We start from the raw sequence: 26380 nt of genomic DNA, 5'->3' as shown, positions 1-26380 counted from the left end.
AGTCACTCTCAAGTCATGAATCAGTAAGTCTCAAGTCATAATGACCACCAATTGTTTGCAAGCTGACTTGAGACTGACTTGGGACTTGCAGACTGATGATTTAAGAATCACTTGACAGTGACTTTGTCCCACCTCTGGTACCAGGTCTCTTCAGAGGATCCTTAGTTTGTGTCAAATGAGTGCTTATGTAGGGAGACTAATGATGAGGAGTATCACTTACATAATGAGGAAATGCCAGCTACGAACTTTGGCCATGTGGCACATTTCTCTATACACGATCCAACATCCAGATGCCTCAGTGTTGAGGACCCCTTTGGCTGGAGAAGTCTAACAGGAACCTGTTTTTGCCAAAGCCTCTGAATATTTTGAAGTCACTACTTTTGTACTTTTACTTCAGTAACATTTTTTATTTAAGACTTTTATTTATCACAAAGGATTTGATTTAAATAATTGTTTCACCACTGGATGTCATCCATGTTAGATTAGTAACTAGCTACTTAATTCACTCAAGTCAGTCTAGAAAACATCATAATGGATGGCCACTGTTTAACACGCAAGTAGATTATAAGAGTAGATTATATATAGAAATAGAACACACTAGATTGTTTGACAATGACTTCTGGGAATGAATTAAATGAGCTTTTATGAGCAGTCTGCTAGTAAAAAGTCAGGCTTCGGGGAACTAATTCGCTTGTCTAATAACCCAAGAACCACCATGATGAGTAAAGATTATGATCAAATCAAGATTATTCACTCCACAGTGAAGCAATCACGATAGTCAGATGAATTGTTGATTTTGGGTGGTTTATAATTTCTTTGCAGTACAGAATAGCATAATTGTAGGCAATTATTGTACAACTTTTCATGAAGCATACCAAGAACCTTTGAGGACTTTGGAAGCTCAGTGGTGGGTACGGCCATACCCAGACCCCCACCCACATTTACAGTCCAATATTCCAAACTCCACTTATGCACTTCATACTTGAAGGAAAGTGACTGGCTGACCAAAATATACCCGTAAATTTGTTTACTGACAAACAGCTGCACTACCAATTTTCAGCCACAAAATGGACATCAAACTGGTTGGTGTTTCTTGGCATGCGTCCATTCATTCTCTTTGGCTCATCCTACAGACATTTGAGCCCACAAATCTATTTGAGCAATTTAGGGTGTTTTCAGCATTCTGTGTGAAAGCTTTCACAAGCGACAAAGACAATTTTGTTTCTGCAGTTTTATTAGCTCGTGGGAACTCGTGCCTGTGACCTCCAGGACCACATTGGAGAATTGACAGAGTCAGAACAGGCTGCTGACAGAGGATCAGTCATGTAGGTCGGCCTGTAAAGGCGGTTTTTCTCTGTGCTGAAATGGAAGACGGGGTACATGCCAAACCTTCTGTTCTAATCAAATGGGCTGTGGCTTTTCTGGCCCTCTTTTCTCCTTTGTTAAATTGATACTGCATTTACGAGCTCTGAGGTAAAATAAAACCATTTTAGACAATATGTGAATGACTTTTCTTTTCACACTCTATAAGTCAGTTTATTAGAAAAACCTGAGGTGACACTAGACTTCATAGCAGGTCTTAAGAAATTAGATTTAGACATATTGTGGCGTTAACGTCAGTGATTTGAATGTCAAAGGAGTTGTAATGCTGGTGTTTGTATTGGAAAGTGTGTCTTTCTCACTTATTTTGTATGGGTGTTTATGCTTTTTAGAAAGGAAGGGTGTCAGGAAGGGGACATGAGGTAAATCTTGTGCCAAATCAACATGTGGATCCATACTGGATCTGCTGTTTCAACTCTCAAACAAAATGGGTAAAGCCAAAAGAAAGTAGATGTTGATGCTCTTCAGAACATGCTGGCACAAGCAATTGGCACATGTGGCTCCCAACAAGAATGTCCCAAGTTCAAGGCAACCTATGTTCCGCTATCTTTGAACATGGTCACTTCAGGAACGGTATCCAGTGTAAAACCTGTGCCAGTTCAAAGCATGGTTCTATACCGGATCTCTTATGGTAGCCACAAACAAAATGGGAGAAACCAAAAGACATGGGGTGCTTATGCACTGGGTGCAAGGAGTTGGCACACTTGCCTCCCAACAAGCAGGTCCCCAGTTTGAGGCTACCTGTGCACCGCTCTCCTTGTACATCTTGAGTCATGTCAGCAAATCATGTGCCAAGTACACCACCTCTGCCAAGCAATGCCGGCGAGGCTAAAAGAAATGGGGTGTTTATGCGCTGTAGAGTATGGTGGTACAAGGAGTTAGCATGCTTTCCTCCCAACAAGAAGATTCTGGGTTCAAGGTCCCCTGTGCACAGCTGTCCTTGTACATCTGCAGTTAGCACCTGAAGAACACCCAGTGTAAAACTTGGCTCAAACCGAAGAGCAGCTCAATATCAGATCTGCTATGTAAAACAGGAGCAGATGCAAGAAATTTGTTGTAGTTATTCAATACTCTTTAGAATGGGAAGAAGAAGAAAGTCGTATGAAGACCCTGGGCCCATTGGTGCCAGTCTATCTCCCTGGATACCGTAGTGTGAAGCCTATGAGAGTCTACAACATCCCCTGGACAGGATGCCAGACCATGGCAGGTTACTTCCCCAGTTAAGGCCAGTTACTATTTCCATCTGGGTGGACTGTGTTAATTCAGATGAAGTGTCTTGTCCAATGACACAGATAAATACAGTGACTCAGAATCAAAACCAGGTCTTCATATTGGTAGCCCATCACACCTCAATGGAGGGACCTGCTCTGCACCGGCTAAAATGTATAGTTGTGTAGAATTAGTGTTTAAGTCAAGCAGTTAATGTTGGTGACTAAAACGGTATTTTTTAAACAATTACAGTCAGTCTTGCACTCCAGCAGTGTCAGTCTTTGGCCCATTCCTTGTATGTTAGATGCCAAAAACTACTAACTGTATGTAAGAAATTGCTAACAAATGTTGGTACTATAGGATGACAACTAGTGACTCAGCACTCATGTTACAGGTCCTCAATGTTCAAGGCTCTGGGGGTGCAGGAACCCTCCCCGGGTTTTGTTAAACATCGTTTATGATTCATTACCATTCAAAAATTGATCTATTGTAAGCTGACGCCCAGATCTGGTTCATAACTGACATTTCAAGTTCTGTGCTGGCAATCCGTTGATGGCACAAAACTGGCTCCTTAATTAATTATCATGAAAGCAATTCTTGCTGTCTGAAAAGCTCTTAAAGTCAGACCTAAAAGTTTTAGTCATTTTTCTTCATGTTCTTGTAATCTGTCTGACTGTAACATCAGTATTCCCAGTGAGGTCAGCATCATTTCATAATCCACAGATTCCACAAAAGGACAGTCACTCTGCAGCTTCACAGATAATTATTACTGATGTGTTTACCACTTACAGATATTGATGAATGTGTCAATGAAACCGTCTGTGGGAACTATGGCTTCTGTGAGAACACAGATGGTTCGTTCCGTTGCCAGTGTTACCAAGGTTACACCAACCCACCAGGAGACGTGAGCCGATGTGTCGGTAAGCAGCAACACTATGCAGTGAGGGAACATGCACGCCATTATTCATTCTTCTCACGCTAACGTAAATGTGTTCTCACTCTTGCATACATATGTTCTTTTTATCATGCACATATTCCCACTCTTGCAAACATAGTATGTTCTCATGCTCACATACATGTTCTCATGCTCACATACATATATTCTGACTATCATGCACATGTTCCCATTCTTGCATACATATGTTCTCACTCTCACCTACATATATTCTTGCTATCATGCACATATTCCCACTCTTGCATGCATATGTTCTCACTCTCACATGCATATGTTCTCATCCTCACGTACATATATTCTTGCTATCATGCACATCTTCCCACTCTTGGTTACATATATTCTCATGCTCACATGCATGTTTTCATCCTCACACACATATATTCTTACTATCATGCACATGTTCCCATTCTTGCATACATATGTTCTCACTCTCACATACATATGTTCTTGCTATCATGCACATATTCCCATTCTTGCATACATATATTCTCACTCTCACATACATATGTTCTTGCTATCATGCACATATTCCCATTCTTGCATACATATGTTCTCACTATCATGCACATATTCCCATTCTTGCATACATATGTTCTCACTCTCACATACATATGTTCTTGCTATCATGCACATATTCCCATTCTTGCATACATATGTTCTCACTCTCACATACATATGTTCTTGCTATCATGCACATGTTCCCATTCTTGCATACATATGTTCTCACTCTCACATACATATGTTCTTGCTATCATGGGCATATTCCCATTCTTGCATACATATATTCTCACTCTCACATACATATGTTCTTGCTATCATGCACATATTCCCATTCTTGCATACATATGTTCTCACTCTCACATACATATGTTCTTGCTATCATGCACATGTTCCCATTCTTGCATACATATGTTCTCACTCTCACATACATATGTTCTTGCTATCATGCACATGTTCCCATTCTTGCATACATATGTTCTCACTCTCACATACATATGTTCTTGCTATCATGCACATATTCCCATTCTTGCATACATATGTTCTCACTCTCACATACACATGTTCTCATTTTCACATACATAGATTCTTGCTATCATGCACATCTTCCCACTCTTGGATACATATGTTCTCACGCTCACATACATGTTTTTACTCTCACATACATATATTCTTACTATCATGCACATGTTCCCACTCTTGCATACATATGTTCTTATGCTCACATATATAAATGTTCTCACTCTCGCGTACATGTGTTCTCATTCTCATGTACATATATTCTTGCTGCCATGCACATGTTCCTACTATTGTATACACACATTCTCACTCTCACGTACATATCTTCTCATTCTCATGTACATGTGTTCTCATTCATGTAATATGTTCTCATTCTCATATACAAATGTTCTCACTCATTTACATATTCTTGCTATCATGCATATGTTCCCACTCTTGCATATATATATGTTCTTCCTCTCACATACATGTATTCTTACTGTCATACACATGTTCTCATGTTCACATACATATATTCTTGCTCTCATACATATGTTCTCACTCTTGCAATATGTTCTCACTCTCATATACATATATTCATAGTCACTTATGTTCTTGTGCACACATTCATATATTCTCACGTTCACATGCCTATGTACATACCTATATTGTGACTCTTTCACATATTTTCTCTCTTACATATATATTCTTAGGTCCACACACATTTTCTTCTCACTCTCACGTGCATAGATTGCACCTCTCACCTGCATATATTGTCACAGTCACATACCTGTAATCTCACTCACATTTAGAAAGTATATGCTTTTCCTCATGTACATATGTTCTTTCTCTCACATAGTGTATTTTCCCAGTCACATCCATATATTCTCACTTTCATATATTTCTCTCATGTATTTTCCCCACTTACATGCATATCTTTTCACTCATGGAAACAGATATCATCTCAGTCATGCATACATATGTTCTCAGTCGGGCCCACATATATTTTCATACATAAATTTATTTTCACATTTTACTTTCATAGATTGGAGAATAATTATTTGTATGCGAGAAGGAAAATATTGTGAAACTCTACGTATAAATTATGCCTATTCACCTGCAAAGGTTCATGTTGGCTAAACTCGCTGTGTATTCTTGTTGGTTAATTAACATTTGGTTGCATTTATGTGGCATTTTTAAACATCTGTGCGTGAAGTTGCAGAATTCCTCAAGAAACAACAGCATCTGTGTGAGCAACTGAATGTAGTGATGAATTTAAAAACACTATTACAAGAAGAAGTTAAAGAACCTCAAAATTATTAAATGATGTAGTTTTAATGTGTTATTTTGATTGTGTTGCGTAGCATTATGAAATAATTTATAGAAAACACTTAAAATGTTACTTAATGAGCCATGCAATGGGTTCAGTGTTGAGAAATATGCAGTATTCAAGGACTGAGATTGAATAAATACAAAATCAGGACATCCCTGTTGTGTTCCGACCTCACCCCCTTTGCCCTCATTCCCTCTCCTGTTGTTCTCAGATGTGAACGAATGTGAGATGAGCCTGGCGTTGTGCGGGGAGGCCCTGTGTGAGAACTTCGATGGAAGCTTCCTGTGCATCTGCCCCAACGACAATGAGGAATTTGATCCCCTCACCAGCCAGTGCCGCTCCCTGGGTAAGAGAGCAGCAACAGCGCTCACAATGACTCACTGGACTTAATTCTTCATCCCATCCCAGGGAGACGGAGTTTTCCCTCATTTAATGAGCCGTCTCTCATTATCCAAACAAGGGTGGCGAGGTGGACATGACTTACTCCACCTCTCTTACTGTATCTTTTGACCTTGGCTGTTTCTATTCCGTTTTTTTCCATTCCATTTTCTGTTTTATGGGCTGGTGTTATGGGCGGGTGGATTGCCTGCAAAAATTTGTATTAGTCTAATCCCTTGGATGAACAATGTAGTAACTCCTCCAGGAGATTCAAGTGAATGCCCAAATGGCCTAGTTGCTGTTAACTGATTTCCAAACCAAGACAAATAAGTTGAAGGTGTAAAAGGACTACGGACGCTTTGGTTTCTTCCATGCTCACATTAAGACCAGAGGTTCCTGATGTGTAACATCAGGCACTTTCAGAATGACAGAAAGCCCTTTGAGTCATGGAAAAGCCATCACATCTCCAGTATAATAGGCGCATCAACAAATTGGGGGCGTATTTACATTATTAAGTGGCGCACCCTCAGCGGGGATGTTTTTTCTCCTGCTCTTAACACTAAACCCGAGCTATGCCTTTGTGTATCTTTTTGCCATATCCCACTGTTTGCTTTGGACGTGCGTTAATCAATCATGTGAGAGTGAATGGTGTGTTGACTCACATCCCAGTGTTTCCATTTGGCTAAGCCGCCGGCTTAGCACTGAATGCCTGAGCCCATGCCTTTCGACAAATGAGCAGGCTCAACAGTGGCAGGCGTGGGTACGATCTACCTGTGGACCCGCTCTGATTTACTAGACGTGCAGGCTATGTGATGATGCTGGCTACCGCTATAACTACTGTTTTTCTGTTGATTAATCTGTCAGCTATTTTTACTGATTAGTAGATTACTCAAAACCATTCATTTCCCATCAAAAATCTCAAATTGCAGTATAATTTGCAATAAAAAATAGCCTAGTTCCTCGGAAAACCATGGATCTGGAAACACTGCTCCCATGCTGCAATAACGGAGTTTAAAACTTCCGACTTCCTTCACTTTGTGGATTATCTCATGATTTTTTTGTCCTTGACAGCCTGTTGCATGCTGAGCATGATAAATTATTTAATACAAGATTGGTATTTCTCTAAATTTCTAAATTGATATGTTGCCCAAAAACAGTTACCTTTACATTTTGGTGACGCATATACAGTTACAGTTGTGAATTATAATAATTTTGTAAAAATTAAAAAATGTTTTATGCTGTCATTATGGGGTGTTGTGAGTAGAATTTTGATGGAAAACATTAATTTACTCCATTTGGGAATAACTCTGTAACATAAAATGTAGAAAAAGTGAAACGCTGTAAATACTTTGCACTGTATCCAGTGATATTGGAGATGGCCAACGTTATCTATTGTAGCCTCTGATTTAGTATTAATAAACATGAGTTGGCAATACTTATAGTGATCTTTGCATTGTCTGGCGGTCTGTCATCCAGAATTGCTCCGGTATGGTTCTTCTTCAGATGTTCCTACACAGCACGAGTGCTACTGTGAAAACCACCTTTTTGCTTTGAGTTAATGTGAAATAATCTTGTACTTTTGAAGCCTTTGAGAACTTTTACCAACTTCTTTAGCAACTCATCCACCATGTATCCCCCATGATATTTTTCAACTGGAGCTAAGCCAACCAATGACTAGAGCCAAAAATGACTCACGCCATCCATGGAGCAGTCACACTGTTGCATTGAGAAAGAACTTTATTTGAATTCAAGTGTAATGGAAATCAAAGACGTCAATTTGTAAAAATAATAACACATCGATTAAAAATGTTGCCACATATTCTTATTTTGTATGATATCGTACAAAAGTTAAGCATGATATTTTGTGCATGTTCCTATGAATTTCCAATGACATGCGCAATACTCATTTCACATTTAATGTTTCAGAATTCCTATTTGCATTTTGGGTAAGGTAAGCCTTAGATGTAGGGTTACAATAGCAATGATAATAAGCAAAAAACAAAACAAAGAAAAAAAAGATAATGTGAGATATGTACAAATTCCAGCTCGCTCAAAAATAAATATGTGCAAATTTTTATGCATTACTTTTTTATGTTTTATTCTGAATTTTTCCCATTTTCAGCTTTGACATAATCATGACACCCCATTAGTAGCTATTGAAGTAAATTACATTTACTAGAAAACCGGCCCATTATAGGACGGGCTTAGTTCATGTAACTGTGCCAGTTTCCCTTCTGAAGTGTCCACAGACAAACTTCTCTTGGTCCTTTATGATCTAACTGAATGGTTTCTTTTTTTGTTTTGTTTTGTATAGCGGCTGTTAGCCCAGAACCCGCCATTCGGTTCCCTGTATCAGCTTCTACAGTCGAGGAGAGGAAAGAGTGCTATTACAATTTGAATGACGCCAACTTCTGCGACAACGTCTTATCTCACAACGTCACCAAGCAGGAGTGCTGCTGCACGGTGGGCGCTGGCTGGGGGGACAACTGTGAGATCCACGCCTGTCCTGTTCCTGGAAGAGGTAAAAATGAGATGCAGAAGCTGAGTAGTAATTGATTAAATAATTGAAAACATCATCTGACTTTTTTGCAACCCCTGTCAAAATTGTTATTGATTGAGTCTGTGTGTGTTGTGACATGGTAAAATTTAATCGCACCCTTGGGAGGTGCCTTGGGGCAACTTATGTTGTGATTTGCCGCTATACTAATTCAGTTGAACTGAGGAAGGAATCAGTGAGAGGAAATCCAGCAAACACTCAAGAACAGTAGTAACACTGATAACCTAACTTTTTCAAGCTGTATTCCCTTTGATTTTCCACAAATTTACTTTCAAATGTAGTTTTTGTAAAATTCATTTATTTCTCTGGTATATCATAAAATTACAGCTGGCAACATCGTTATTTTGGGGGGATTCTGTGGCAAATATAGTGAGTTTGCTCCCAGAGATGTTAAAGACTCAAAAACCAAGTGACCATGCAAGAAGTAGTTTGGTGAGGGAAGGCACCAAGACACCCATCACAACTCTGAAGTTACAGTGCATCTGGAAAGTATTCACAGTGCTTCACTTCTTACACATTTTGTTATGTTACAGCCTTATAACAAAATGGAGTAATTTTTTTTTCTCAAAATTCTACACCCAATACCCCATAATGACAATATGAAAAAGTTTTGAAGGTCCCAATGAGTACAGTGGCCTCCATCATCCATAAATGGATGAAGCTCAGATCCACCAGGACTCTTCCTAGAGCTGGCTGCCAGTCTAAACTGGCCAGTTTTGACGGGGGAGAAGGATATGAGGTGACCAAGAACATGATGGTCACTCCGTCAGAGCTCCAGCATTCCTCTGTGGAGAGAGGAGAACCTTCCAGAAGGACAACCAGCTCTACACTGATCCACCAATCACGCCTGTATGGTAGAGTGGCCAGATGGAAGCCATTCCTTAGTAAAAGACACATGGCAGCCCACCTGGAGTTTACCAAAAGGCACCTGAAGACCTACACCACCTTGGCATGAATGCCAGGTGTCATGAGAAAACCAGGCACCATCCCTACAGTGGTGGCATCATCACGATGTGGGGATGTTTTTCTGCAGCAGGAACTGGGAGAATAGTCAGGATTGAGGGAAAGATGAATGCAGCAATGTACAGAGACATCCTGGATGAAAACCTGCTTCAGAGCGCTCTTGACCTCAGACTGGGGCGATGGCTCATCTTTCAGCACGACAATGTGCTACACAGTAAAATCACCACTTTGAAACTAACACTGACGGTTTTAAATTAACACCGCCAGTGAATATCTATGGTCCTACTCTGGTCAGAGTGGGACCATATATACACTGGCAGTGTTAATTTAACACTGGTGATGTTAATGTGTAAATACACAGCCAAGATATCAAAGGAGAGGCTTCAGGACAACTCTGTGAATGTCCTTGAGTGGCCCAGCCAGAGCCCAGACCTGAATCTGAAAATCTTTTTTCAGCTTGGGACTCTGACGAGGGCGGTCGCGTCTCCTCCACTCTCCCTTATCTCTGTTCTCTGCCTTTAACCTTCAAGACCCTACTTCACCAGATTGTGAATTTCTCAAATTATATTGGATTCTGGATCTATTGGACTACTATTGGATTAACCATTGAATTGATCAGCTGGTCTCTGAATGCTATTGACACCATTTTTTCTACAAGAAGGTCAGGACTGGGGGATCCTACCTGCCCAGATGGAACATATCCTGTGGGCTATGTTCTCAACTCCTGGAGTTCCTGGTATGTGGCATGCTTGGCACCTTTCTCCGTTGAGGATGTCGAGGATTTATTAATTTTTGGTCTTATGGTAGCAGGGCTGGTACTTTTTGGCTTATGTGCTGCCCTGATCTACTGGAAAATTGGCAAGACGGCGGTATCAAGAACCACGGCCCCTCGCTTGTCCGTCATGATTAATGAGGTTGGCCACGCAGTGCATTCTCAGACTGCGATGACTCTTGAACTCAGATGCAAATTGGATGACATCTTGGAGCAGATGTGTGCCTTGCAGTTGAAGCTGAAGATTTCAGAGGCCTGTGAATATTCTTAATTCATAATTGGGATTTGGTTGTACAAGTGGAACTGATAAAAAGTGTTTTTCACTGCTCAAACCATAACATTACAGGCTTATCAAGCCTGAAGGAGAAATTGCCCGACTGTTTTTCCTCCAGAGGGATTTGTTTCGGCCTGGGGAACATTGGCTATTTCTTATCTCATCTCACAAAGACAATGAACTGCTTTTCACAGGACTGAAGCATGCTCCATTCCCCCCTCCCCCCCTTCCCCCATCAAGACCCCCCCCCCTTCCGGCGCCTGCTAAATGTCACTCATTCCCCCTTCGGCGGGGGAGGTGCAGTTTTCGCTGCAGCCCCCGTCACTCCCCCCAAGCTGACGGCAGCGCATCTCAGGGTTGCTGCGTGGCCTTCACCCACTTGCCTCAATTCGGATAACGGACTTCTTCAAACTTAGTGCACATAAACAATGTCAAATGTGTATGTGTTACCTTTAATTCTGATGTGTGCCATTATTACGGTAAACAAGTAATAATTGTGGACTAATTGCTGTCTGAGGTAACTGGAGTGTAAACGTAATTTCTCCACTGTGAGATCAATAAAGTATATCTAATATAAATGTCTGTGCACTGATGCTCCCCATCCAACCTGTTGTAGCTTGATAGGTGCGCCAAGCTCATGGCATCATATTCAAAAAGACTTGAGGCTGCAATTGCTGCTAAAGGTGCATCAACAAAGTATTGAGCAAAGGGTGAGAATACGTACGTACATGTAACTTCTTTGTTTATTTATAAAATTTTTGCAAAAATTAAAAACAAATGTTTTTATGCTGTCATTATGGGGTGTTGTGAGTAGAGTTTTGATGGAAAACATTAATTTACTCCATTTGGGAATAACGCTGGAACATAAAATGGGGAAAAAGTGAAACGCTGTAAATACTTTGCACTGTATCCACTTCTGGTTTGAGAAACCTACTGATTTTGTTGTTCCAGAAGATTCTACAACAAAATATTTGGGTTTGCAGTTAATTGCAAAAAGATTACAGTAAACATGAAAGCATGTCATGTCTGCAAAGATCACATCACGGCTTTCTGTTCAACATTGTTCTCCAGGATATTTGACAGAATGTTTTTTTCTCTGTTTTTTTAACCACCCTGACAAAGGAAACTTTCTCAGAAGACTTTGTAATCATTCGGTTTTGTTTGTTTTCATCTGTTTTCCAAGATATCTACAGAATGACTGTAAAGGGCAGCATGACAGAGCTAAAAACATGTTCGTCTCTGGCACAAATATACAGCATATATTTGGCCTTTATATATATATATATATATATATATATATATATATATATATATATATATACATATATATATCACAAATTAATCCCTCAAAACCTATAGCTTTCAGGTTAGGGTTAGAATTTATTTTGGCCACAACATGGCAGATTTATAGCTGGTTTTATCATCTTGTCTGGTTTGCTGCCATTCTAAATAACTGTTTTAACATTATTGACAGATCAAACATCTCATGTAAATGAAACTGTTTTTTTTTCTTCCCTCCAGTGGATTTTGATGAGTTGTGTCCTCACGGTATTGGATTATTACCCGTGACTGTGTTCCCTCCACAAGGCCTGCAGGAACAGCGTCCTTACAAAGGTACTCTTTATTTCCACACATAAGAACACCTTTAAGATGATACCCCAAAGCTTTACATTGGCAGAGACAAACATGATGCCAGCCAACGGTTTATTTCCTCATGCACTAAGTACAGGAGCCAGACAGACTTCAATAATTCCTTATGAGGCATCTGTCCAGCTCGCTGAGCCTTAATTGGATACCTGCATGCATGCCTGACTAATTACAGTAATTGTCGTGTCCGGACAGCTTGTTACAGTAGATATAAATGCAAGCATTTTTAGAAAGACTGTCATTAACCGCCATTTCGCTATTTCGGTATTTCCTTCCCTCAGATGTGAATGAGTGTGAGATGTTTGGATCAGAAATTTGTAAGAACGGACAGTGTTCCAATCTCTTTTCTACCTACACCTGCTACTGCCGCTCGGGTTTCTACTACGACAACATCCGGCTTGAGTGTGTTGGTAAGAAATTCAATTCAATGCAATTTATTTTCATTTATATAGCGCCAAATCACAGCAAAGCTGCCTCAAGGCGCTTCACATAGGTAAGGTCTAACCTTACCAACCCCTAGAGCAAGCACACAGGTGACAGTGTTAAGGAAAAATTCCCTCTGATGATTTGAGGAAGAAATCTCAAGCAGACCAGACTCAAAGGGGCGACCCTCTGCTTGGGCCATAAGTCATTTATCAGGTTTCTCTAAACACTCACAAATCTTATACTTAAACCTCTAACCAAAAGGACAGGATGATATAGTAATTCCAAAAAATTCCATCCTTCCTTCCATCTGTATAAAGATTTTTTTTTTTTTTTTGTCTGGGCAGTATCTCAAAAGATGTTAAAGGAAATTATTTCAAATTTAAATCAGATCATCTATACCATAAGCAGAGTTGCACTGCAAAGTTTAATTACATTTTATGAATTTTTCAGTTTTGTTTTGTTTTGTTTTAATCTTCGAAATTTTCTGACTATTAACTTTTTCTGGATGAATTTACAAAAACTATTCAAATGGTATGTTTCAAATCAGGCTCATATAATCTGTGCCATGAGGAGGAACACACTGTAGATTTCACAAGCAGATGCTATTACGTTGCCAACAAATATCCATAATGCTATTTGCTGAGCTTTTATGGAGACAAATAACAAATGAAGAGATAAGAAAAGAAAATAATCAAGACATTCACTGATTATACTGCATCCAAGAACATGTCTCTCCAAAGAGGACGTGTTGCCAGGTCGGTGTATTGATTTTGGAAGATTAATCTGAAAGTTTTCATTAAATGAATATCTGTAGAGACAGCATAAATTACAGTATTCATAAATTCTGATGAATAAAGAGAGGTGTTGGCAGTATTAATATTACACCCTTCTTGTTTCTTCGCTTTGTTTACGGTGTGTCTTTGATCTGAGCTGTGATTATCCAATACTTTAATGTATGCCAGTGAATTACCATGTTGCATGCAGCGCAATCAAATAACTGATTGTCGAGCAACAAGTTCGCATTCATTTTCATTTTAATGTGTGCTCATATATGCACGTGAATATTTTTCTTAGATTACGATGAGTGCGAGATGGAAAACATGTGCATCGATGGAGCGTGCGTGAACACAGCTGGATCGTTCAACTGCTTCTGCAGTCCGCCGTTAGTCATTGACAGCACCCGGCGCCGCTGCATCGCCTTCAACGCCACAGAAGGTGAAACACAAACACAAGCACACACACACACACACACACGCAGGTTATTTTAACAAATACGTAAAGGGGATTCTGAAAATGATGGAAAACAGCGATCTTGAACAGATGTGGGGAAAAAAGTGCTTTCAATAATTACGTCTGCTAAGGACATAATCAAATCATCAGCGTTTATTTATTTGTCTGTCTGCTAGCAGGATTACGTCAAAATTACTACACGGATTTTGTACAAACCTTTCACCACAGATACATATTAGGCCATGAAAGGCTCCGTTAAATTTTGGAGGTGATTCTGGATCCCGATTTCACTTTATACAGACTTTGAAGGATTATGTAAAAAAAAACAAACAAACAAACAACTACTTCACGGATTCTCACCAAATTTGCAACACAGACAGATATTAGGATGTGGAAGACTGAGTTTTGGAGGTGATACAGACCTGGATTGGCAGACGTCAGAAATCTCAGATTGCTCTTGTTACCAATATTTTATCCTCAGTTTTTCTTGCTTGTTAATTCCGCCTGATCTCTTGTCCCAGAACTGCTGGAGCATGATCTCGACGTCCACGTGGAAATCTGCTGGCAGGATCTGGTGGCAGACAACATGTGTGCCAATCCTTTTGCAGGACGTAAGACGACGTACACCGAGTGCTGCTGCCTGTACGGCATCGCCTGGAGCGAACAGTGTGCCTTCTGTCCCAGGAGAGACTCTGGTGAGATGCAGAAGAAAAACTGATGAATTCTGTCTTTATATTCATAAATCGCATTTATTAATACTGCAACTATTACTGTCCCATGTGTGCATTCAGATGACTATGCAGTAATGTGCAACCTGCCTCGGAGAGGAGGCTCAGACAGTCTGAGAGAGCGGCCGGGGTACGAGTACAGTCTGGAGGGGACGGAGGATCCCGCAGAGCCTTTTGTTCCTCCGTACTGGGACAATTACGGCAACCCGGGAGGGCCCTTTGAGGTTCCTGAGAGTGTACCTCTCTTCACCGAAAATGACTACAGCCTTCCACAGCCACCTTCCCATGCTCCCGTCCAGCCGCAGCCAGTGGATCCTTATCCGGGTGGGTTTCTTCTTACTGAGCAGGTGGATGTTTGCTCCCATGGACTGCAGCCCTCGAAAAAACTTTATAATTATGTGGGATGGATGTAGAAATGTTAAATGTTTTCAAGTATTTATTTTGTTAGATCTTCAAGTCACAGATAGCAAGTAATTAACTTTAGACATGGAGACTAAAGCAGCACGTGCTTTTGAAGGCTTTTGCAAAGGCGTCTTCTGATTTAGGTCGGCGTATGGAAACATCTGTTCTGATTCTCAAATGGCCAAGCAACCAGAAGTGGACTAGCTGACCGTCAATTCTGGAAAACATCTGCGTGCTTCTGGATTTGGGCCAAGGTTCTAAGATGATGTTTAAAGTGATGGGCAACTGTGCAGATTAATTTCTCTTAAGTGGTTTTGAACAGGAGCTGGTTTGCATTACACCAAAATTGGCACCAAAATTTAGGTGATATTTTCAGAATGTCGATTAAAAAATGGTTGCGAAACGACAGCCTTTCCATTGAGTGATATCATGCGATTGCCAAGTTTTTGTCCTCTGGCAATAAGTGGCATTCAAACGAGGCTCTTGAGAGAGCTGTAATTACAGTAGTTTTGGAAATGAATCAGTAAGACCTGCTAAATGTTGGCATTTTGTTGTTTTTTCTAACAAAAAAAAAATCCAGTATTGTCAAAATGTCTTTTTTTGCAGTATGTGGCAGTGTTTTCTAAATACACATTTCCATTAAGAGGATTTTCAAGTTGTTGTGAGTGCACCTGTTGCTAAGTGGTGTCACCTTCTTCGTGATGGGGTTGTCTAGCCGTAATCCTAACCATAGCCACAATCATAACCGTAACCCAAATGCCACAGTGCGTGTCCACAACCCCACCCCCACCCCCTTCAAGATCTATTATTTCATGATACTATCATGAAAATTTATGTGACATATCAGAAACAAATAGATTTAATCACTTCGTCATGGCATCACGACATGCCAGTGGTTGCTGTGAGACGTCATTATCTATAAACGAAAACATTACATTTTTTAAAAAAAATTCTTTTTTGCAAAATTACACTGAAATATTTGATTGTTATTGATGGAATCCAAAATAATAAACAACATTTCTGTGTTAGTCACTTATGCAAATATGGAACACAATATGCAAACACAATATGCAAATATGGAAATAATTCTTGATCTTAGCCTCAAGTTGAGCAAAATTGTGATTAAAGGTTTAAGTGGAAGAAGATTTTAATATTTCAAAGTGGGATGCTGCATGCTTAAGTTTGGGAATGGTTGGTTTACAGTCGGGGTTTCTTAAAATCTGAACAGTATTTCCATATTTATGCACATGCTTTGCACACTTCCAGAACTCTCGCACAGTAGTAGATTTCTGCTAGGGTCTGGGTCTAATATTCAAAGTACTCATGCAGCTTCCTATACTGCGCTGAAGGACTCCACTGTATCGAATTGACATTTGACCTTTGAATTGACTTTTGCTTGATCTCACAATGCTTCTTTTCCACATTGCTTGTGGAGCTCTGAGGTTTTGGCACAATAGCCATTTTGTGCAAAAATGTGATAATGATGGTGAAAAATGCAAAATACTGTAAATACATAAATGGTAAATTGACTGCTCAAAGCACTTTACAATAATACCTAACATTCACCCTGATGTCAGGCAAGAACTTAGCCATTAAATATACTGTACACATTTTGAACCCATGTGTATTCATTTATTGCATGCTGTAATTTTTTTTAAATTAAAAAGCAATTGTATTGTTTTTAACTTGTACCAGCGTTACAGATCAAGGTCAAGTTTAAATTTTAAGTTCTTAAAAATGGCTAATTTATGCACTCACATTTTCTTAAAAACAAACTCAGGAAAAAATGGTAAATGGTCTGCATTTATATATGTATGTAAAGTGCTTTGAGCATCTGATTCAGATGGAAAAGTGCTTTACAATAATGCCTCACATTCACCCCAATGTCAGGGTGCTGCCATACAAGGTGCCCACTACACACCGGGAGCAAAAGGGGATTAAGGACTTTGCCTAAGGTCCTTAGTGATTTTCTGGTCAGGCTGGAATTTGAACCAAGGATCCCCTGGTCTCAAGCCCAACGCTTAACCACTAGACCATCACCTCCCCAATAATAATAATAATAATAATAATAATAATAATATATAACAAGTAATAATAATAACACATAAATTACCCATGAAGTTTAGGGACACAACTGGAGTTGATTTTTGGTTTTGTTCAGCCATAACAATCCTTTAGTTTTAAGTATGTCGTTTAAGCAGAAATTGCTCAGAAACACCCACTGGTCGTAAAAGGTGATGGTGGCGTTATGAGGTAGCACATTCCATCCAGCCTTTGTTGCTTTGCCCACTGCTGAAGTATGTTGTTGACTTTCTACCAGCTTTCATACAAAATGCTGAAGAATTCCAAAGCAAACAAGAAGTCAGAAAAAAAATCTGACGGCTCCATCGCGTTTTCACTCACAGTCTTCTCTTTAATCAGATGGCTTCCATGCGTTCGAGGGTCTCCGAGCGGAGGAGTGCGGAATCCTGAACGGCTGTGAAAATGGCCGCTGCGTGCGCGTTCGAGAAGGCTACACGTGCGACTGCTTCGATGGCTATGAGCTTGACCTCAGCAAGATGGCCTGCATAGGTGGGTTTGACTCCGCAACATGTCTTTCTTGACAGACCACCCACATTTACACTCCGTGTTCCAGGCAAACAATATTCAAGGACTTCTAGAATCCACAGGGAAGGAAACGGCTCATTTAATCTTTCAAAATGCGGTGTTGAATTTTAAAAAATCAAACCACAATGTGTCATCTCTCAAGGTTTTAGGCCTTTTTTGGCGCCAGGTCTCGGATTAATCTCAATGAGGTAACACTTCAGGCAGTATATCATCAGGCTCGAGCAGACGCTTTGAATTTAACAGCCTTGCATTAAGTTCAGTTTTATGGGAAACTAATGAAAGCTGCATAATCCTCAAAATGATTTTGGTCCGAATTTCCATCATCGCTCACTGCCAAGACTAAGAATGCCTTGAATCTGGGCCACGTGGTGGAGATATTATACATTTTAAGTGCACATTGTTTATTTAGTAAGAAAGTGAGACTGTCACGATGAAACACTGTGATTGCTATATACTGTCTGCGTTTGGCCTTATCAGCTCCACGGACAGCTGTTTTCCTAAAGAATTGCATCACTAGAAACATGTGGGACTCCAACTTCTTGTGCCATTCGTTCTTCATTAAATATTCTCGCATAGGAGATCGTCTGCTCTGACATGACAATCAAGCCCCCCCCCCACCCCACGCCGAAACAAAGAGAGAGAATTCACTCCAAGGCCAAGAGGAAAGTTAATCCAGAGCTGTGTTAATTTTAACAGCATTTTGAGCAGTTTGGAATTTAAGATGGCTGGAAATTTTGTTTTTTTTCCCTTTTGAAGTGACACTCAACATGACATGTTTGACTGAAGTCACGCCGACTTATGTATCGAGTGAAAGTTTTTAAATGTGCACATGACCATATATGCAAGAGGACAATGTAAGGAATAGATGATGTCATGGATTGGGACTGTACTATTTCCAGTTCTTTTTACAAACACAACAAACCTCATTGTGTAAAGACAATTACGGAACAGAGAATGAAAGGAATCCATGTTTATACTGTATGTACAATGCCAAATGAGAAAAAGCTGAGACGACATGGAAAATGCAAGAAAGGAAAACAAAATACAGTGATCCTGACATTTACTTTGACTCCTGTTTCACTGCAGAAGTGAAACTCTGTATATTTCATGTTTTGTGTGAGTAGCTTGACACATCCTGCATTTAAGGCCTGCAACACATTACAAAAATCTATTGGGATGGTGGACATTTATTCTAAATATAAAGATTAAACTATCACTTTTACAGCCAGTTTCCTTGAATAAGTCAGGGGATGGATACATGAACACTTCCAAGTCATGAAATGTGTCTTGGACTTCTTGTGCTTCTCAAACTTCTTCAAACTAGCATATATAGCATATAAACTATAGTGTGTGTGTGTGTGTGTGTGTGTGTGTGTGTGTGTGTGTGTGTGTGTGTGTGTGTGTGTGTGTGTGTGTGTGTGTGTGTGTGTGTGTGTGTGTGTGTGTGTGTGTGTATATATATATATATATATAACCGAATGGGGTTATTTATGAGCCCCTTTGACTTTATATGGGAATACTTCTCTATAAATGATTGTTTTAGGGTTCATCATATTCATCTACCTCTCTAATATAGCTGACCATCATCCTTTTCATCCTGACTCTGGGCATCAAGAATCTGTCTCAGTGCTTGTGCACCTGCAAATCTTGCTGTTCTAGGTCTTTTGGCCAAGCTTCCCCGCAAAAACCTTAAAATGATTAGAGATGGTGAATTACAATTCCATTTGTAGCTATAATGTCGAAAATCTCATATATCTTCCAGAGGTCATAAGTGTTTTGTATTTCTTCATAATCAATGTAAATAAAGTCCAAGACATATTCATTGATGTGGTAATGTTCATGTATCCATCCCCTGACTTGTCTGAAGAAAAATGGCAATAAAACTATTTATTTACAGGTATTATACCAAAGCATTCCATTACTTCTGCAACCCATCATCTTCGCTTTTATATTTTTAATTAATTTATATCAACTTGTAGAGATTTGCTTTCAGTTTGAGTTTAAGGAAGATAATTTTAGAAATTTTTATCACTCACTCATCACTCATCTTCAACCGCTTTTCAGGTTCAGGTCGTGGGGGCAACAGCTCCAGAAGGGGACCCCAGACTTCCCTTACCCATGCCACATTGACCACCTCTGATCCTGAGGCGTTCCCAGGCCAGTGTGGAAATATAATCTCTCCACCTAGTCCTGGGTCTTCCCCAGGGTCTCCTCCCAGATGGACGTGCCTAGAACACCTCCCTTGGGAGGCGCTCAGGAGGCATCTTTACCAGATGCCTGAACCACCTCAGCTGGCTCCTTTCAACACGAAGGAGCAGCAACTCTACTCCGAGTGACCGAACTTCTCACCCTATCTCTAAGGGAGACACCAGCCGCCCTCCTGAGGAAGCCCATTTCAGCGCTCGTACCCGCGATCTAGTTCTTTCAGTCATGACCCAACACTCATGACCATAGGTGAGAGTAGGAACGAAGATTGACCAGTAGATCAAGAGCTTCGCCTTTTGGGTCAGCTCCCTTTTCGTCACAACAGTACAGTAGAGCGAATGCAATACCACCCCTGCTGCACCGATTCTCCAGCTAATCTCACGCTCCATCGTTCCCTCACTCGTACTTGAACCTCTTCACTTGGGGCATGGCCGTATTCCCTACCCGGAGTAGGCAATCCATCGGTTCCCTGCTGAGAACCATGGCCTCAGATTTAGAGATGCTGATCCTCATCCCAGTCGCTTCACACTCGGCTGTGAACCGATCCAGTGAGTCCGATGAAGTCAACAGGACCACATCATCTGCAAAAAGCAGTGATGAGACCCTGAGCCCACCAAACCGGAAACCCTCCTCCCCCCGACTACGCCTCGATATCCTGTCCATAAATATCACAAACAGGATTGCCGACAAGGCGCAGCCATGGCGGAGGCCAACATCCACCGGAAACGAGTCCGACTTACTGAAATTTATATATTTTTTATTTTTTTGTTTTATTACTATTATTGTATTTGAAATTGCATAAAGAAATTAAAATATGTGAAATACCAAGTGTTCCAATACTTTGGGAGGGCACTGTATAATAGAGGTCAAAGGAAATATCAGGGTCACTGCATTTACCTTTTCACATTTTCCATATATTATTCCATAATGTTTTCTGATTTGGACTTGTATATTTATATATATGCACAGATATACGTCATTTTACAACACAGCATAGCACATCTTCTATCTAAGAATATTCTTGTCCATCGATGCCTTCCCTTTTTTTTTGATAGTACAAAATGTATAAACCACCAAAAACACAGGTATTAGATGCACTGTACATTTTGTTGTTGTAGTTTGATTCTATGCACACGGCCGTTTATTGAACAACTGCCTCGTGAGGATGGCCTTTATGGAGTTGAGAAACTTGGTCAGCACTCATGGTGCCGGCAGCTGTTCCAGCTGTGAAATCTAACTGTGTAATATTGTCTTTTTCTCGCAGACATAAATGAGTGTGAAGACATCAGCGACAAAGTGGCCTTGTGTCAGAACGGGCAGTGCACCAACACTGAGGGATCGTACACGTGCACCTGTCTGCCCGGCTTCATGGCCTCTGCCAAACCGCACAAATGCATCCCAGCGATCCCGGAATCTGGGACGAGGGAGACGGGACAGTGAGTTGGGAGCGCTGCTTCTCCTGCTGCCCTCTTGCAGAAATCAATCTCCTACAACCCCATGCCTCTGCCCTCTGACCCCAGTCAGCACTAAACCTCCGCTGAAACGTCCAAACCCGTTTCTCCGCACGCGCGCAGACTGACATCCAGCACAGCACACATTCATCAACGTTCACTCGCGTTCACACATGCAAGAGGACCAGGATTCATGCATTGAATGTATTCCATTGGATTGATTTTACCACCAGATATCCATTTGCCTTAAAGGGATTTTGTGGACTAATCTTATTTGTTTTTTAACCCCAGGCAACTGTTCCATGCAGATATATTTTCTGTCACTTTTTTTGTTGTGTTATTTATTTCATGTGCATGACGGGCCTCTGCTAATTCAGAAAACAACACATTAGAGGGCATACTCGACTCCTCTCATTGTATTTGTTACAATCGACTTCACTGACAGTGTGGAGAGATTTTAAATGTTTTGGGTTTTTTGTTTTTTTTGTAAAAGATTCACAGAACATACATAATAGGAATTCTGCCACTCTTCCATCATAACATAGTTTGTGAATAATTTTGCTGCAGTTGGGCGACACTGTCACAATTCTTAACTCATTTTTATCTCTCTTAGTCGTTGTAATTAGCTCTGACCTGGGACTAAATGGTTGCAAGGGGTAACAAACTATTTTAATTACAGGACAATTTTTTCCATCACTGCCTTTTTTTTCTACACAATGAACTCAACAGGTGAAGAATCTTTGGACCAAGAACCCAACTCGACCAATCACTCACATTAAAAGTGAACCTGGAAAGACTTTAGATGTATATGATGATCTATAGATACCGTAATATTTTGTAAAAGGTGCAATAGGTGCAAAGAAACCTTACTTTATTTGATACCGTGCATTGCATTTTTTTTATTTCACAAATACCTGCAATGAAGTAGTATAAAGGTGATGCTGATGCAGACAAGAACAGTATTAATGTGTTTCATCATCCTGCAAAGGCCGTATGTGACACAATGTTAGAACAGAGGTTCCCAAACTGGGGGTTGGGTCCTCTTGGATGGACACAGAGTGATTGCAGGGGTGTAACTGCAAAAACTGCAAATTGCATCAAACTTTTAATTATTAGCATTTATTGACAAAAACATGCCCTATGGGTGGGACGTTGTGTGGGAGGTTTGTGTGTGTTGGGTGTGGGGTAATTTCTGCATACATACTAGAGCCTGAGTGATATATCAGCCGGCCGATATTATCGGCCGATATAAGCCCTTTTTAAAGTACTCACTATCGGCCAAAATTGTGCCGATAGAAAGCAGATAATTTCTCATAAACAGAACAGTTACTGAAATAATGTTTGTGTCGGCAATGTAAAATGTTGTCCATTTGTCCAGTAGATGGAGCTCTGACTCCATTCAACTGAGAGCTGCTTACACCCCTGCTTAAATGTGTTCATCACCGGCCCCTGTAGTTCGCAGTTCACACTGCACTGATCAGCTGACAAAAGCATACAAGTAAGTTTATAAGGATCTATATCCTTATCCTGAACCTATATCTAAGTTGCAGCAACAAAACGTACAAGATCAGATTTATTTCACAACTCTTTTTAAGGATATATATTTGCTAATTTCACAACAGTTTAATTATTGATTGCATTTTTTGAACTTGAAAATTCTCTGTTATAAAGTTAATCAATATGAGGACAAAGCTTCAGCTTTTAGCTCATACCTTTTTTGTTAAGGGTCCAAAAAAGAACATTATATTCATAAAAAAAAAAATTATAATAATATCGGCTGATTTATCGGCTATCGGCAAATCAGCCGATTTATCAGTTATTGGCATTTTTTTCATCCAAATATCGTTATTGGCATCGGCCTCAAAAAATCCATATCGGTCGGGCTCTAATACATACAGTACAGTCTGTAGATTATGATGGAGGACCACTACATAAAACATTTTATTTCGATCAGTAAGCATATAAACAAGAAAAGGGACAGGGAAGAAAACAAAAATTTGTGGAGTTTATTAGAACATTTCATGGAAACTTATTGCTTGAAGCCTCCTGCTCACTTTCAGGGATCCATTTAGGATCCTGGATGTTCCCAGTTTAAAACCTTGTCCTTCCATTGGAAACCCAGGACAGTGTCCGTGGTGAACCGAGATGTTCCATCACTGTGCTGTGGTCTTGTTTCACCCATGCTTGAATTTCTCCACAAAATGATTCATGGTTTAACTGTGGGTGCATCTGGGAGCCTGGGGTATTTTTCACCTTCCAAATGGGGGCGCCACAGAAATATTTTGGGAACCTTTGCACTAAAGTTTGATTTTAAAACCACGTTATAATCTGTAAACTTTTTGAACAATTTCTGCATAAGAAATGTAAGTTAAATGAAATTGCAATGCCACTGTTTTTAAAGTGTAAAATAGTTGTTTTGTTTTTTTTTCATGGGCGGCACGGTGGCTTAGTGGTTAGCACTGTTGCCTCACAGGAAGAAGGTCATGGGATTGATTCCCACCTGTGGCCTTTCTGTGTGGAGTTTGCATGTTCTCCCCGTGTTTGTGTGGGTTCCCTCCGGGTGCTCCAGCTTCCTCCCACATCCAAAGACATGTAGGTGATGCGGATTGGAAACTTTAAATTGTCCGCAAGTGTGCGTGTGGGTGTGTTTGTTTGTCTATATGTGGCCCTGTGACAGACTGGCGTCCTGTCCAGGGTGTACCCCACCTCATGCACTATGACTGCTGGGATAGGCCCCAGCCTCCCCGCCCACTTGACTTGTAATTGGAGCAAGCGGTTGAAGATGTGTGTATGTGTTTTTTTCTTCCACTGTTTGGATGCGTTTGAGTCCCATCAGACTTTTCCCTCTTGTGCTTTTCTGAATGCATGTAAAGACAAAAGCTTCTTGCAGAGGTTTGGTATCTTTTGTACAGATCTTCTATTATGTATCATTTTACTTTCACATTCTATTAATACATTATAGCAAAATTCATATTTTTTCTGACATACAAAAAAAAAAAAAAGAAGTTGGCATTATATCGTTGTAGATTGACATGTTTGTAAAAATGTTTTGAAAGCATATCTTTTTATGTATGAGCAGAGTGCCTGACACTGTACCAGATTAACTCTATGTATCCTGCCCTGTGGAGCAGACAATGAAATATAATTTTTGGAAGTGGCAGCAGTGTTCCAATTGAAAACTTTTTTTATACTTTATGTGTAATTGACTACACAACAATTTGTAACTAAGTTTACACACAAACACTCAAAAACAGTTGTGAAGGTTGCTGCATTTATTTTAAGAATAAGAATATCAACTTTATTTATCCCAAAGGAAATTATTTTGCCAGAGTGACAGTGACAATGAACAATGTTTTTTAAGACATTTGCTCAAGATATTCAACAATATTGCAAATAACTCTGAGGAACTCATTATGTGTTCATCCTGCTTATAAGGTTTGATTGCTACATGTCGGTAAGACCTCCTGTGGTGTTCTGTGGTGCACCTCAGTGGTCTCAGTCAGTGGCTGAAGGTGCTGTGATAGGACATCAGTGTGGGGTGCAGGGGGTGGGAGATGCTGTCCTGAATGCTGAGCAGTTTCCTCAGCATCCTCCTTATTTTCATACATTTATTAAAATCCAAACAACAGTGAATAAATACATCATTCATCTGGCAATCTGTCCTTGACGATGTCCTTGTTGATGAATTGATGGAAGTGTACCAGCTGCTCTTCTCCACATGGAGTAGGTATGTTGGAAATCTGAAGTATCTCCAAGTGCAAATTCCAAATTAGTAATTGTTTAAAGTGAATTAAACTTTATGGATAATGTTTGTAGGTTCAATGAAGTAAGCGGTATTGCAGGAAAATACTAGAAGTACAAGGAAACTCAAAATGCCAATAAAATGCATCTCTCTTCTGCAGTAATAACAGCCAAGAAATGAACTCTGCCGAACTCAGTAATCTACTCTGCATCATGCAGAGTCGATTCCCATGCAACTATAGAATTTCAGGGTGTACCTTGTCTGGAAGAGGTGTCAAGATCACACAGTAGATACGTATATCTTGATCAGAAGAATCAATGTTCTGCATCTTTTTTTTTTTTAAAGAAATTATGCTGTGTACTTTGGACCAAGGATGAAAAGGGAGGAAAAAGATGTTGCAAAACCACATTCTGCACACATTACAAATAACGGCTGCAGAAGAAGAAGATCTGGATACTGGACTGGTTTTTCACCAATAAAGAATGTGTAGAGAATTTTGAAATGCAACAATGATGACCTCGTACTGTGGCGCACCTTAAGAATGGGAAAAAGTAACACCTGAAATGCTTCATCATTTAGTATCCTCAATGCCAAAATGTATTTTAAGTGTTCTCAGAATGAATGGCACCATTACAAAGTGGTAAATGTTTTAGCATTCCAACTGGAATGTTGTGCAGGCCTGGAATGCAGGAATGAATGTGTATGAACAAATGAAATATCTTTGGCTCATTTAGTCTCCAGTGAAATAAAAGTCAATGTAAGATTTTTTCCATGCCATCACAAATCTTTCTGTTTTGGGGTTGTAATTCTTACCAGCAATAAATGAAACGGTAATGTAATACTTGGTACCGTTTCAAATATGGAAGTTCAAAATTTTTAATTTAGGATGACACATAAGGTGAAATAAAGCACTTTGGCAGCTCAAAATATTGCTCCACATCATCCTAATGTACACAAAAGCACAATTTTCTTGATTATCACCAACCTGTCACTTTAAAATAATAATTATTAAAAAAGAACAGTAATTAAAAAATTCTGTTATAAATATTTCGAATTTCTACTCAAAGCATTTAATTTACACACATAGTACAATGCGTATATGCCAAAAAAACGTTCACACGCTGT

At 39.9% G+C, this 26380-nt stretch overlaps 1 protein-coding gene across 1 annotated transcript in view; it reads left to right on the top strand.

Moving 5' to 3' along the window:
• The window catches only part of LOC117531961 (latent-transforming growth factor beta-binding protein 2), a 291027-nt gene extending 268590 nt beyond the window's left edge, over positions 1–22437 (top strand). Inside the window, exons 31-40 of the mRNA XM_034195149.1 lie at positions 3381–3509; positions 6085–6219; positions 8566–8772; positions 12339–12431; positions 12746–12874; positions 13965–14105; positions 14642–14815; positions 14912–15172; positions 17672–17821; positions 21327–22437. Of these exons, the coding sequence (XP_034051040.1) occupies positions 3381–3509; positions 6085–6219; positions 8566–8772; positions 12339–12431; positions 12746–12874; positions 13965–14105; positions 14642–14815; positions 14912–15172; positions 17672–17821; positions 21327–21502 (1595 nt within the window). The 3' untranslated portion in view covers positions 21503–22437. The remainder of the gene's footprint in view (positions 1–3380; positions 3510–6084; positions 6220–8565; positions 8773–12338; positions 12432–12745; positions 12875–13964; positions 14106–14641; positions 14816–14911; positions 15173–17671; positions 17822–21326) is intronic.
• The last annotated feature ends 3943 nt before the right edge of the window (positions 22438–26380 follow it).

The sequence above is a fragment of the Thalassophryne amazonica genome, chromosome 19, assembly GCF_902500255.1.
Source record: "Thalassophryne amazonica chromosome 19, fThaAma1.1, whole genome shotgun sequence".
In the NCBI taxonomy this organism is placed as follows: Eukaryota; Metazoa; Chordata; class Actinopteri; order Batrachoidiformes; family Batrachoididae; genus Thalassophryne; species Thalassophryne amazonica.
This window is presented reverse-complemented; position numbering and strand designations above follow the sequence as displayed.